Source organism: Pezoporus wallicus, unplaced genomic scaffold (genome assembly GCF_028554395.1).
Source record: "Pezoporus wallicus isolate ANWC-B61680 ecotype Strahan unplaced genomic scaffold, APGP_CSIRO_Pwel_v1 scaffold_14666, whole genome shotgun sequence".
Lineage (NCBI taxonomy): Eukaryota > Metazoa > Chordata > Aves > Psittaciformes > Psittacidae > Pezoporus > Pezoporus wallicus.
Genome location: NW_026637956.1, coordinates 18,782 through 33,837, shown reverse-complemented (window position 1 = coordinate 33,837; position 15,056 = coordinate 18,782). Strand labels below are relative to the sequence as shown.

At 53.0% G+C, this 15,056-nt stretch overlaps 1 protein-coding gene across 4 annotated transcripts in view; it reads right to left on the bottom strand.

Moving 5' to 3' along the window:
• Positions 1–15,056, bottom strand: part of PEMT (phosphatidylethanolamine N-methyltransferase) — a 38,713-nt gene that overhangs the window by 6,486 nt on the left and 17,171 nt on the right. For 3 of the 4 annotated variants that reach the window (XM_057408467.1, XM_057408466.1, XM_057408468.1), the window contains 2 exons: positions 11,260–11,375; positions 3,045–3,190 (listed from right to left, as the gene is read on the bottom strand). In XM_057408467.1, coding sequence (XP_057264450.1) covers positions 3,045–3,190; positions 11,260–11,375 — 262 coding nt within the window. Of the gene's footprint in view, positions 1–3,044; positions 3,191–3,475; positions 3,664–11,259; positions 11,376–15,056 lie in introns of those variants that run through there. The other variant, XM_057408470.1, reaches the window with a different exon arrangement.

The window sequence follows — 15,056 nt, the reverse complement described above, 5'->3', positions numbered from 1 at the left end:
GGTGTAATTTCTCTGACCTCACATGGTGCAAAAACATTTCTTATCCTTAATAAACAGCGCCTGCCCAATTAGACAATGCTTTTGGGCTTTAACTACAGGCCACTAAGTGAGATAATTGCCTCGTATTCATACTATATGTTCTCACAGTTACTTGGCAATGCATCTCCGAGATTGTTCCGGGAGAAAGAACACATCACCCCCTGCCACAGCCCATTTCTGTGCTTTTTTATGTGTCAAAATGCTTCATTATCCCCTGCCTGCCCTCGCCTCTGGGCTGAATGCCTCGCTCCCCAAATGATGCTGGCACTGGAGAGGGCTGCACAAAGCTCTGGATCCATGGGGCTTATCTGTACCCTGCACCAGTGGGGCTGCGGATCCTCTGGGCAAGCTCCCTGCAAGCAAGAGCACACAGCAGCTGGGGGGAGCAGGCTGCTCCCCCAGGACACAAGCTTTTCCAATGCAAACCCTACCTCTAAACCCACACAATTCAAAGGACACAATCACCAGAGAGGACCTGCAATGTTTTTACATCCAGGCAGGTGCTAATAAGGGCTGTGCTGCTTTGCACAGCATCAGCCTGGGCATCATCTGTGCCACCTCAAATCAGGAATCAGCTCCTTGTCAGGCTGAGGGACTTTGGCATGTAATTTGGGTTATTCTTTGCTGGAGGTGAGTGTCACCAGCTCACTGCTCAGGGCAGACAGCAGCAAAAAGCCATCTGATGCACTCTGCAAGGTACCCAGAGCTGGACCTGGGCTGAAGCATCACTTCTGCTTCTCCACCAGCTTCACCATAGCCCAGTAACAGACTTTGGTCAAGTCAGCACTGGAAAAAACCATGCTTGGAAGTGAGACAGATGGGCTCAGACGGGCAGAGCCACCGCTCAGTGCCCTCCAGGAAGCCAAGCCTATGTTTGTCAGGAAATGGGGCACAGAGTGAACTGATGCTCCAGTCCCTGTAAGGGCACAGCGCAGAGACAGCACACCAGGAGCACTGCTCTGCGGGGGAAAAGGCTGCTGGGATGAAGGGGTGCATCCAGCCACCGCAAACAGAGGCTGGGGTCAGGGCTGCTGCATGGGAGATGGGGTGGCACGGAAAGGTTTTGACTAACGTGGCTCCTGCTGCACGGTTTAGCCCACACTCAAGAGACAAAGGCTCTGTAGCCTACCCAAAGCTTAAATGCGCTGTTCAAGAGGGATGTAACAGGCAGCCCTGATGGCAGTGTCTGTGCCCTGCCTGGTTCAGCCCTCACTGCTGTAGGAAAACCCTAATGGAAAGAGTCAGCTGCTGTTCCAGTAGGGTTTGGAGTGTTTGGCTGTCCAAGGTGCTCCCATAACTTCACTTGAGCTCAGGTATCAACTGTGAGAAGCAGCTGGATGCTCCCTTCTTGCCAAAGCAGCACAGCTCTTTGCTACCTGCAGTCAGAAGGGCTATCGCTGCTGGGGTCCCTGCTCCTCCTGCAGTGCCAGCACATCCATAACACCCTCTGTGCAGGAAGACACTGGAAGTAGCAGTCCCAATGGAGTCCTGAACAAGAGAACATCCAATATGAATCATGGAGTAACAGAATGATTGGAAGGGACCTTAAAGCTCATCCAGTTCTGACCCCCTGCCACGGGCACGGACACCTTCCACTAGAGCAGCTTGCTCCAAGCCCCTGTATCCAGCCTTGACTCTTCAGAGATCCTTGGATACCTGCAGACCCTTTGTGTCTTCCCTGTGGCTGGGTAAGAAACCACCCTGAAGAGCATTCTCCATCCAAAGTTTGCTGACTTGGACTCGTGGGGGCTTACATGGAGCTGAGAAGCCATTATCAGTCCAAGGATGGACGCTCTATGGGGCTCCAGCTTGACCACGCCTCTGTGGCACAGAGAACCCAAGCCAGCCAGGGTCTTGGCATCTCCCTACCCTGACTCAGCTCTGCCCTGCTGCCGTCGTGCCCCAGCTAGCACAAAGAGCTGGCCTCACTCCCTGCTGCGTCATGCAAGGCTTGGAGCCAGTGCACTGGTGACAGGGAGAGCAAGGGAGGATGAAGAACAGTGCCCGACAGGGACCACTGCCACCTTCCCCTTCCCTGCCGCAGGGGACATGGGAGCCACCAGCCACGCAGAGCAGAGAACAAAGCCACCCTCCCTGCTTACGCTGAGCCTGACTCACTCGTGTTTGGTTTTCTCCCAGCAGTTCAAGTCCAGTGGATCCTCCTGGTGGGATGAATCAGGCTTTACGCAAACAAGCCCAGTCCTGGCTGCACTTCAGGAGCATCGAAGCAGCTCTTGCTGGCGGATACTCCTGTGCCCAACCCCTCTTCATGCATAGCATCACTCCTTTGAGGGCTGCAGGTGGAGGATGCCAGTGGTAGCTGAGGGACAGGGATGCACCAAGTGGCTGCACGACCGATGGCTGAGGACACACATTGAGGAGTGCTGAGCTCTGTTTCTGGCAGCGGGATCTTGGCCAACTCACCCTGTTTGTCCGCAGGTCCGCTTGAAACCAGGAAGGATTATTCCCTCCCTCCCTCCCTTCTTCCTGCCGCCGCTGCAGGAGCTAATTGAATTTGGCTTGTAAAGCACTTGCAAAAGCACAGCCTAAACGCGGTGTCAAAGTGGGGCTGTCGTTATTGGAGCCAGCGGGAGCTGCCCCCCTTTCCTCATCTATTTATTGTTGCCGTCTCTATTCTATTTTGATGAATTCCACACATACTGGCATGGTTTTAAAGTCAACAGCACTAACAGAATGACTAGACGTGAAACAGGCACAGTGGAAAACGTCTTCTTGCCATTAAGTGGTAGATAAAAGAATCTGTCAGCCAACGGCAGGTTTACTGCAGAAGGAACAGCAAATGAGGTCCTGCTTCTGGGCACATGCCACTGTATAAAGCCAGTAATGGCATGGTTAGATCATGCTTTGGTATCATAAAGCCAAGACCAAAACTAACAGCCCTGAAGGCACGAGCGAGGGAATTCTGAAGGACTTTGCCCTACCAAACAACCCCTGCAAGGATTAAATGCACCTGCTGGTTAAGCTGATGAGGTTTTAGTGCTTACCTAGGAACGTCCCAGTGAATCCCAGTGCTAAGAAGCTGGTGATGACAAACAAGGTCCCTACAGCCAAGATGACCAAGCCCAAGTAATAGGCCCAGTGGCAGTCCAAGCCCTCCAGCTTTGGTTGGCTCTTCATGGCTTCTGTGAAGCTGTTGGGGAGACAAAAAGGGCTGTTAAAACCAGCAGCTCATTACCAACATCACCCACCTCTCCCTGGCAGCTTTGGGAGAGGATGCTGGCAAGGAGGATGCTTCACCAAGTCTCTGCACCAACTCAACCTCCCAATGGGAGAAGCAAGGAGCCAAAGCCTTGTGAGCAGCCAGGGCTTGACCTGAGGCTGCTCTTTCTACCTGCAACCCTTGCTCACTCCTGGAAAACACCAACCCCACTGAACTGCTTTGCCTTGCTCACCAAAGCCCAGCATTCACCATAACCAGAAGCCCTGGAAAGACCCCCTTGCCAATGCTGGGGGCTGTGATGCCTGGGCACAGGACTTGGAAGAGCTGGGAACAATTGGCTGGGTTATCTCATGCTCCCACCCCCGTTCCTCTCCATCCAAATATTTTGCAGTGTTCACGTGCTCCCCACGTGCCCAGGAGTGATTCATGGCTGCAGCCTGACACATCAGGGGGAGGACTGGAACGGCAGTAGGAAAATACTAAGGAAGCACATTTCCAAGTGAGAACGCAGCTTCTCTGCTCCAGGCTTGTGCAGGCATCTCAGCTCTGACCTTCCAAACACTCCTTTGTGAGCGGAGTAATCGTGACCCCCTTTCTCCTTTCAGCCCCTTGAACTCTGCCTGGAGCAGGGCTCAACACCCCGCACAGCTCCGATGCGAGCGGATGACTACAAAGGAGACAGTGCTGTGATTAGAAATGCCCATTAATAACAGGGGGAGGAGGTAACAGCCCCGCAGAGCTGCACACAGTGCTTCTCCACATGCTGCTGACACACGAGGTAGGAAACTTGGAGCCTTTCTTTAATGAGCACCCAGGAGGCTGAGATTCGAGTGGAATAACAGGGCTGCTGTACCTCCAACCACTGCACAGGCAATGAGAGCTGCTCCTGGGTTCCTTGGCTGGAAAATGCTTCCATGTTGTTACCTGCAGGGCTTGGGATAGTTTTTTCCCCTCTAATGCGCAGCAAATCCCTGGATTTTCTCTACTGCCCACATGAAAGCTGAGAGGGACAGACCCCGCCTGGGTGATGGACAACTGGCTGGAAACGCAGCTTTTGAAGGCTCAAAGGCCAGATAACAAGTTACATACACCAAGCAAAGGCCAGCATGATTTCAACCCCATGGGTTAGGGACCTGGATGGTGTTTTCCTTAAGAGCTCATTCCTACTAGATTTTCTACTGCCGGGGAATTCTTAGGACCTTGGAGCGAGCAGTTTCATCTTCGCTTTGGACTGGAGCAAGGAAACCAAACACAGCGTAAATGTAATGTGCTTGGGAGTGAGCAGGAACACAGCCTTGGTGATTTACACTCTGCCCTCCATGCTGGAAATCACAGGGCAATCCGGGTTTTCAGGGAGCTGAGCACAGGCAGAGGAATGGCCCGTGTCCCTGGGGCTGGCGCTCCTCCAGCACCCATCACACCTCCCTGCGCTCACCAGGCTCGTGTCGGTTTGGCTGGAAATCATTCCTGATGGGAACACACAAATCCGGCTGGAAGATGAAGCAGCAGCAGCTGCACAACCCTTTACATCATCTCCCTGCTATTTGTTTCGAAGTGACACAAGTCTCCCCTATGAGGAAGCCCACATCCACATCCCTGCCACCAGTGATGCTTGGGTTTGGGAGGAAAGCAACTCTGCAGGGATGTGACCATCTGCCTGAGCAGTGCTGGCCTGGCTGAGCTCTCAAAGCATCCCCAGGGATGCTCCGGAGCTCTCTGCTCCCATAAAAGATGATGCTAATGCCTTTTCACAGCGCTGGGGCTTTGATTCTGCATGTGGCCAGGACCCCCCCATAGGGCACCAGCACAAGGAAGGGATCTCACAGCAATTAAAAACCACTGCTGATGATCCCTTGGGGAGGCAGGGAAAGCAGCACTGAGCTGGTCCCTGGATCCCAGCTGCCAGCAAAGAGATGTCAGAGCAGAGAGATACAGCGACATCACAGCGCTCGGAGGCTGCTTATCCTCACCTCCTTGAGGCTCCTCTACCCTATGCCAGTGACCTGACTTGGCCTCAGAGCACGAGAAGAACAAAGGTGGCTTCAAGAGCAGGAACCGGTTGTCTGCGTATCAGCCTCCGAGGCTCTGCAAGCAGCACATGACGTGGTTTGTTTTGGCAAAGCCGTCTCCCCTGTTCCAGATGATCCCATCCTTCCCTTTCATGGTCGGATAGGTCTGCATTAGTTATTCTCATCAGCATGTCTTGTTCGGTCCCCTGCTGTTCAGCTTACAGCTAGAGAGGGAGGTGTTTGCACGGAGATAATGGACTGCCTTTCCCTCTAGTAATGTTTTATATCTTCCTAAACACACTCTCTATTTGCATTAAACATGATGCGCGCAGGAGTCTTGGTAAATAAACCTTGCAAGCATTTGTGATGCTTGGGCCATGACAAGCAGCGCGGAGCCATCAATTATTCCAGCATCCTCCACTGCTCCTTGGTGGCGGGGGAACATCTCACCCTCCCTGGCAGGGGGAGGACAAGGTGTTGGCCATCTCCCTCACTAAGGGAGCTACTCATGCAGGCAATCTGTCATGAAACCAGTCCCTTCCACCATGTGCCTCTGAATCACGTTTGTCACAGCCATTTATTTCTGGCTGCAGGAGAAGGCACCCAAGAGGACACCAATTAAAGCCGTGCTTTGTCCCAGTACCTGGAAATGCTTTATGCGTTGAACAGAGCCATTGCCATGGTGAGGAGCATCCCTCTTCCCAGCGCAGCGAGGGCTGGGTAGGCTGCGACCTACTTTAATCACATCCCTGGCTGTTATCACGAGGACATCTGGCAGTGGGGAAAGGGGGGGACTGCAAGGTGCCTTCAGCAAATGGAAAGGGGGGAAACGGGGCTTCCCCTGACATCTCCCCATCTTGCCAACGTGAAGCGTGACACCAGAGGTGCCCATTCTCCACCCCAGCCCAAATCCATCAGCTCTGCCCTAGCCAAATTGGCACATTTGGCCCATTCCCGGCAGCATGAGAGCAGCCAGGGTGGTTGCACAACTGACTCAGCATGGAGCAAGGTTGTGCATGGGGAAGCCAAGGCAGTGGGCAATGTTCTGCCCACCCTTCCCAAGACAGAGATGCGCTTGCTCAGACACTCAGCCATCACTATACATGCATCACCTCTTCCTTTCTTACCCCTTTTGGGTCGGAAGGGACCTGTAAAAGTCACCTAGGCCAACCCCCTGCAATTAGCAAGGACATCCTCAACTACATCATGCAGCTCAGAGCCCTGTCCAACCTGACCATGGACGTTTCCACGTATGGACCATTTACCACCTCCCTGGGCATCCTGATCCGGTGTTTCCCCATCCTCATCATAAAGAGCTTCTTCCTGGTCCCATCTTAATCTCTTCTAGTTTACCACATAATAAACCACATGAACTGGAAGATACACTCAAAACGGTCCTGAAGGACAGGGATGGAGATGTCACACAGGGAGAAGGTGGGAGTGAGGGAAATGGGCTGTAGGTCCTCTTACTGGGACACAGGGAGGACATTCACTGATTTATTCAGCCAGACAACAGGAATTGCACCACCAGAAAACTTGCCAAACCCGCAGCCCAAAACACACCCCCAAAGGCTGCATGGAACATAAAGCAAACATGGAAACACAAAGAAGCTGAGATTTTCAGGCCCACAGCAAGCCTATTTTGTCATCCCTTTCCCACAAAGGAGGGCAAAGACCTCATGCAGCAAACTGGGTCGCTGCTGGGAGCGGCCCAGCAGTGCTCCCTTTGCCTAATCCCCAAAATCAGCCTGGAAACCGGGGCTGGCAAATAACAAATTGAGGCAGAATTGGGCCAGGAGCTGGCAGGCAGCGAGGAAGCAGCGGTGGTGGATGTGGCCGAGGTTTCAGTGAGCAGTGCCACGCTCCCCATATGGGATGTCAGTCCATCCCCCCACACACACCATGAGGTTTTGTTCCTCTCAGCAATAAGAAAGCAACGGGGGTAAAACCATCCAGTGGTGCCCAGCAGCATATACTGCAACAAAAGGGCTTGTTTGTCTGTGAACAGCAACCCCAGCAACACTCAAACCACGCTGCGGGTACCACCGGCAATTGTTAGCTTGGTCATCATCTTCACAGCTTCTGCTGCCAATAATGACTTTGCTTTTCTGCCAGCACCAGGGGTGGGTGTGTGTGTCTGTGTGTGTTATTTAGGTCAAGCTGGGGGCTGTGGCAGCTTCCCCTCCTACCTTGCATCTCAGCTTCCTGTTCTCCTCCATCCCGATGCCTGGCCGCGGTGCTGGTGGGAAGAGGAGGTGCTGTTGGACACATGGGGCTCTTCCCGGACAGCCGTCAGAGGTGGCTCAGAGGGGACATCAGCTCCTTCAGGCTTGATTCCCATCACTGAACTCAATCACTTGTGCACAAAAGGCCCTGTGGTTCTTGGATCAATGCCATTTACACCATGCTTATTCCATGGTACCGCTGAGTGTAAAGCTGAGAGGCACTACCAGGCAATGACAAGGCAACCCCTTCCCTGTGCAAAATCCCATCTCAGGGTAGATTCATTTTCTTGGAAGCATCAGCTCCAACAAGAAGCCTTTCCATGGAGGAAGCAATAACCAGTGGGTGGCATCAGTAAAGGAGTTCACGTCAGCTCAGCACATTGCCAAAGGTTCTGCCCTCACTCTACCTCTGCGGGGCTCATTCCCACTGGCCCCAGGTACCCCAAGACATCAGCAAGCCCCCATTCAGGTGTGCACATGGGTGTTGCTTTTACAGCTCAGACAAACACCCCAAAACCCTTCAAGTGAGACATTCATAAGGTGCAAAAGGGATCTGGAGGGAGCTCATTGTAGAGCTCCTGCAGGGAAAGGTATCAATGGTAAGGCAGGAGAGAGCCAAGCTGGAGGCCAGTGAAGGTTGTCACGTCCCATGTCACCCAGATAATGGTCATAAACCATTGGGGTAGCGCTCACAGTGCAAACAGTTCAAAAGTTCAGGAACTGTTTTCATAGATAAGAGCTCCAGTGATGGAAGTTCCCTGCTCCTTGCTTAAAGAACAGGGCTGTAAGGAAAACAATCACTGCACCAAAGCGATTAAGGATGCTTGTCTTGTGCCATTGACTAAGCAGGTCCCTGCTGGTCACAGGTCATTCTGGATTGCTTCTCAGAAGCCAGCCAAGCCTGATAATGAAGCCCTGAGCTGGGAAACACCTAATTGCTTAATTGAGCACAAGACATCCCTCCCCTTCCACCCAAGGTACCCCTTTGGAGCAAAGCTCACCTGAGAGCATCACGGTGCTGCGCTGGGGGCAGGACCCTGCACACATCCCTGCGTGGGGCATGCAGTGAAGCAGCCACACAGGTCCTGGATGCTTTCAGCCCCGATGCCAACCCTCTCACAGTGTTGCTCTCTGCTCTGCCCTCTCCTCCTCTCCTCCTCTGCCCCCAGCTTGGAGCCTTTCAAACTACAGCTGCAAAAAGGAAGCCGGTTTTTAAACCCCAGAGACATCCTGCAGCTCCTCAATTGCTCCTTGGCAGCCCACACACACAGAAGGTCCCCAGAGCACGCAGAGAGGAGCTTTAAAGGTTGGATTACAGCACTGGGGGTGCAGGGACCCCCCGAGGTGGCCTTTTTGATTGCTAGCAGCAGCCAGCTCTGCGCAAGCAACACCTACCACCACGGGCAGCCAAAGCGTAGGACATAGCCTGTGCCTCTGTGGGGCTGAGGGGTGGAAAACCTGCCCACATCAATGTGCTTGAGTATAAGAGACTGGGAAATTGAAGGGAAAAGCAAACCAGCAGGAATGGGTAAGACACATCCCTCCAGGCATCGCTGGCCACTGAGACAACAGTGCCCATGCTGTATGATCAGTGAACCCCCTTTGGCCAGCCAAACCCCAAGGGGCAGGATGAATCCTTCTCAAACAGCACAACCTCTCAAGGTCTGAGTATTAAGCCCTGGGCAGCTCTGGAGGGTGGGCTGAATGGAGGCAGCGAGTCTGCCATGTGCACCTCAGGGCAACTGCAGCACTTGGTGACCACGCTAAAACCATCCCATCACTCCCACTGTTAAGGGCTTGCTTTGCTTGGAGAGCATCCAGAGCCTGCTAGCCACCATTCAGGCCAACTGCAGTGCCAAGGAAAAGCAAGGGAATAACCCAACCGTGCCAAAACACCTGAGCAAAATAAACCTTCACATTGCTATCATCTGGCCTCGGCCCATTGGTGTGGGCTGGCATCTCATATCCTGCTGGGGGTGAGCTGCCTCATCTTCTAGAGCCCCTCCTCCAAACCCAGGGTCCAAAAGGAGCTTTTCCAGCCCCCTGGGCTGATCTTGTGGTTTCCTTCAGGGTCTGTGCAAGCAGAGGCACCCCCAGAGCACTCACAAGCTCATGACATAGAGCACAGGCAGTGATGCTGGGGCTGGTAGAGCACTGAAGGGTCTGCAGGGGGAAAGCACAGTGTAGTGCTGGGACAAATGAGGTCTCTTTGGCTCTCCCAGCAGCTCTGATCAGGGCCTCGCTGTGAGCCAGGAGCCAGCAGGACCACTGGGAACTGAGACTGTCCCTTCCATCAGTTGGGCTTTTAAAGGCAGTCACAAGGCTTTGCATTGGCTTCCCAAACAACAAGTGACTGTGTAATACATGCAAGAGACTGCCGAGACATTCCCTAGCGAAACCCAAGCCTGCTGTGTCCCTCAGACACCAGCACCACACACACATGCCCTCTGCATTGCCTGCCTTCAATCACAGCCCTATTCACCGCAAGCCTTCCTACAGGCTCTGCTATAAGCTGTGGCTGGGGCAAACGCAGGTCTTGGTGTCACTTCCAGGAAGGCAAAGCTCTTAAATACACGTGCAAATTCCAACCTGAGAGCAGAGCACCTGGGAAATCACCCAAAGCACTAAACAACCCATGAGCTCTGACCCTGGCATAATTGGATCTGGGAATTCAGGGAGAGAGCCTGCCTCTCCTAACAGCACTGAGGATAAAGCCTACCAGGTCGCAGATAAATTGCTGGCACTGAGGAAAGCTTCCGCAGTGAAACCTCTCTGCTGCACTCAGGATGTCAAAGGACCTATTCCCCTGCTGTATCTTGCTTAGGTAGTATTTAAAGAGATCACAGATAAGAGTTTGGAGACAGGGCTTGCTAAGTGCACACATAATCCTGCTCTTCCACACAGGAAATTGCAGCTTCTTATAAACAGGTTTAATTTGGTTTAGGAGAAAATGAAGAGTTTCTGCTGCTCTGGCTGATCCATGCTGTACAAACAGCCCTGCTCTCACCTTGGCTGGAGAAACCACCCCAGAGAGCAAAGCAAGGAAACTGCAGCACTCAATAGCTGTCGACACAGATGGGTTTGGCCACTGCCACACCACAGAATCATAGAATAGTTAGGGTTGGAAAGGACCTTAAGATCATCCAGTTCCAACCCCCTGCCATGGGCAGGGACACCTCACACTAAACCATGGCACCCAAGGCTTCATCCAACCTGGCCTTGAACACTGCCAGGGATGGAGCATTCACAGCTTCCCTGGGCAACCCATTCCAGTGCCTCACCACCCTCACAGGAAAGAATTTCCTCCTTATATCCGATCTAAGCTTCCCCTGTTTAATTTTTAACCCGTTACCCCTTGTCCTATCACTACAGTCCCTAATGAAGAGTCCCTCTCCAGCATCCCTATAGCCCCCTTCAGACACTGGCAGGCTGCTATGAGGTCTCCAGGCAGCCTTCTCTTCCCCAGGCTGAACAGCCCCAACTCTCTCAGCCTGTCTTCATACAGGAGGTGCTCCAGTCCCTGATCATCCTCGTGGCCTCCTCTGGACTTGTTCCACCAGTTCCATGTCCTTTTTATGTTGAGAACCCCAAAACTGCACACAATGCTCCAGGTGAGGTCTCACAAGAGCATCCCTCCTCTTTTGTTACAAAGCCTGGGATAGATCTGCTGCTGGCTGAAGGCATCCAACCATGTAGCACTGGGGCTGCATCCCAGCACTGCAGAGCAAACATCCCACATCCCACATCCCTCATCCCTCCCAAGCCCTGGAGGGGCATTGCATTGCATGCAAGGTTAGCTCCTTACCAATGGCTCCGCACACAGTTAAGCAGCAGGATAACAGCACCCAGGCAGTAGCAGGCAGCGTGTGAAGAGCCAAAGACTCGGCTGAGCGCTCGTGTGTTGTGCTCCCATCTGGCTACCTGGAGAGACAACAGAAAACAAAGAGGGTGGATGGAAGGACACGGGCACATCCCAAAGCCTTGACCCCATATGGAGTGGGAAACACCATCTATGGGGCTTTTGTGCAGGAAGCAAGCATAGGTCGCTGATGGGACATAGCTTAAACCAAGCCTGGCAATGAAAGCTCCTTCCCCTACCCATGCCAGCCACTGCTTGCATCGCATATGCCCTTGCACACCAGGCTAGCCAGCAGCACTAAGGCACAGGCTCATAGAATAATCCCCAAACCACACTACGCATCAGTTTTGGGGACCACAGAGCTGGGAAAACACGTATCCAACAAGCCTAAGAGTACTGCTAAGACTGTCCCCAGGCCATCAAAGCCCCTGCCATAGAGCCTAGCATTGCTCTCCTGGAAGGAAAACAGATCCCTAAGTAGGGGATTGATGACAGGAACACTCAGCTCTCACCTTCTGGGCTCTGTCATCTCCTCCATCCAGCCTTAGGGATCATACCTGCCAGGAACAACCCATGCACATCCAAAGAAGCTTGCAAGCTCTCTCCAGACAAGATATACCAGCTTTGCCTGAGAGCTGCTTCCATTTGTACAGGCTGAAGCAGCTGCCCTTTGTTAGCACTCAGCAATCGCAGCTGTTAAGGACCCATCTGCACTCCCCACACATCCCCACATGCCTGTCTCATTACAACCCATAAAGCACATCAGTGACAGCCCGGGACTCACATGTGTGCAGGCAGCATCTCCAGGGAGGCATTAGCATCCTTCACAGCATGCTTTGGCTGCAATTGTGAGCTCTGGGTTGTGCTGATGGGTCCCTGCCCAAAGCACCTTGCTCTCCTTCTGGGAGGCTGCTGCATGTAGGTGGTTGGAGCTGCTCCCAAAATCTATAGGGCTGGATCCACCCAAGTCATCAGATCCAGGACCCTCACTCCCAAGCTGATGGCAATCCTTACAGCTCCTCTTTTCCACCTTTCCTGCATCCCTCAGAAAGCTGTCACTTCATTTATGACCTCTTTTAGGCTCCAATTTCAGGCACCAAGCCTAGGGTTTGCATCAGCCCTAAGTTCAAGCCAAGCAGAGCGCACTTGGGCAATGAAGAGGGATGTGGGAGTCAGCAGAACATCTCACCACCAATTTGCTTCTCAGACACGGCAGGCACTTCATTAGCTTTAAATGCACTTCACTCCACCACATGGAGACCAGGCAGCACTGGGGGAGGCACTTGCAACCCAGCTATTGATGTGCTCTGAATGCATGTGCTCATCTATTGGCTCTGCTGGAGCAGAGAAAGGCAGTTTTGCAGGTCCTGCTTCCTTCCTAGGCTGATGGAGAAGCACAAAGTGCTGCTGGTGGAGGGGGAACTGCTGGCTTCAAGGAGGGGAGAACGATGCGAACCTCCGATAAGCAGGGCACTGATTTCACATGCTGAGAGCTGATTCAATTAGTTATGCAATGATTGCTCTGAAATTACAAATCCACTCATGACAGGGAGAGCTGCTCCGCTGCCTTTTCCTGGCTGGTATAAATAGTTTGTATTCTAAATTGAATTTAAAGCGCCGTGCGTCACGCTGCTGCTAAAACAGGAGCTGCTGTTTGAGTGCTGAGGGGGGGGGGGGAAGGAAATATAAAGGTGAGTTACCACCTTTGGGAAGTAAAAGAGAAGTGACCATACAGGTGACTTGAGGCACAGAGAGAAAACCGCAGCCGCGCGCCAGTTATCCCTACCGAGTCCCTAATTCCTTGGATATGATCCTGGGGGGTGAATGGCAGCTCCTGGCTTGTGTGGAGAGCTTCACAAAGCAGCTCGGAGCTGAAGCCGAAAGAGAAGGGAATGCTGCCGGGATCAGAGCCTCATAATTACCCTCGCCTTTAGAAAGGCACATCTGGGCAGCGGTGGGACAAAGGGACGCGTCGGGATCACTCCCAGCGCATCCCAGCTAATGCTGCCTCCTGCTGCTGCCAACTCCCCGCCTGGGACCGAGATCCGACTTGTATTTAACTGCCAAAGCCTTCAGATGGGACTCCAGGCTCCTTCCCGAGCCCATGTGGGAGCCATCCCGAGCAAAGCAGAGCAGGAGCCTGTGTGGGGCTGGAAGCAGCGGCACCCACCAGGCCCCCCCGGTGGTACTTCAATAGCAATTAACTTGTTCCGGGTCTGGTTCTGTTCCTCCAACAACTAATTAGTTCTGGCTCTGGTCTAATTTCAGTCATTTCTAGCTAATATTAGCTCTTGTTCCCCCCACAGCTCCGCAGCTGCCTTCATGGTTTCATGGAATGTGTTGTTATTGACTGCAGGATAGATTGAGATGAGATCTTCGGAAGTGTGAGGGTGCTGAGGCGCTGGCACAGGGTGCCCAGAGAAGCTGTGGCTGCCCCATCCCTGGCAGTGTTCAAGGCCAGGTTGGACACAGGGGCTTGGAGCAAGCTGCTCTAGTGGAAGGTGTCCCCGCCTGTGGCAGGGGTTGGAGCTGGATGAGCTTTAAGGCCCCTTCCAACCCAAACCAGGCTGTGAATGGTTCTATGATGCTGGATGCAAAATGCAGGGCTGAGACTGGCAGTCTCCCAGGAAAGGCTGTGGCCATTCCCAGTGTGCCTCCCAGCCAAGGCCAGCACTGTGCTGCCCATGAGTGAGCACAGCATCAGGCAGAAAGAGCCCCCCACCACAGCTGCATGTCCTGCTGATGGAGAGAAGGGAGTATTCTTGCTTTCCTTCCGGTCTCTAAGTCTGGAAACGGAGTTAATACAAACTTCCCTCACTTACCCAAGGGTCAGAGCAATAGAAAAACATCAAGGCTCCTTTTCCAAAGCTCCCAGCCCTCTGCTTTCACTTTAGGATACTCGGTGAGGACTGCAAGCAGTGTTCTTAACATCCCCCCCAGTGCTCGTTACTGGAATAAATCAATGGGAGGATATGGCTGCAAAGCCAGGGAGTGCTCCTGGGCCCCATGTTCTGCCTTTGGCAGGCTGGGTCAGTGCTTGCTGGGGCCTGCTATTCCCAAGGAATCGCCTCCTTCCTGACATAAATCCAGGGCTGATTTCTGGATCCATCTCCCCAACTGCTCAGGCAAACGTGTAAGCAGCAACGAAAGCACCAGCACGCGTTCCCAGTGCCTGCTCTGATGCAGAATGGAAGCGCTCTGAGTTTGCTCTATTTGGGGCAGGAAAACCTTCCCAAAGCCCCTCGAGAAGGGCCACAAATAAGCAATTTCACCCCACAAACCTGTCTCTGCAGCTGATCAATGGGAATTGTTCTTTACAGCTCTGTGTGCACGCCAGACCATCGCCTCTCATTAATATTTAGTGTTTGCTTCAAGGAAATTGATTCTTTTTGTCTGCCATCCAGGGAAGCTGCCTTTGGAACAAGCTGCGTTTTCATTTGCTCAACCCCAGCTCTGAAACAGAGACTTTGTGCTGTTCCACATCACTCCACTTCTATATCTGACTCACCCCAGAGATGGGGAATGCAACCACATAGCCCCAAGGCTCGGGTCTGAGGGATGTTTTGCATCTCGATGCTCATCAGCTGGTCCACGTCCTCACGTTGCCCCGTCACCATTGTAGCTGAAGACCATGCGGGTGCTGTTTATCCCTGTGGCATGCCTGGGAGGCTGGGATGGATCAGCAGCTTCCTTCAAGCCAAGGGAAACTGAGGGAGGGTTGAGGTGAATGGCTGCTTCCCAGC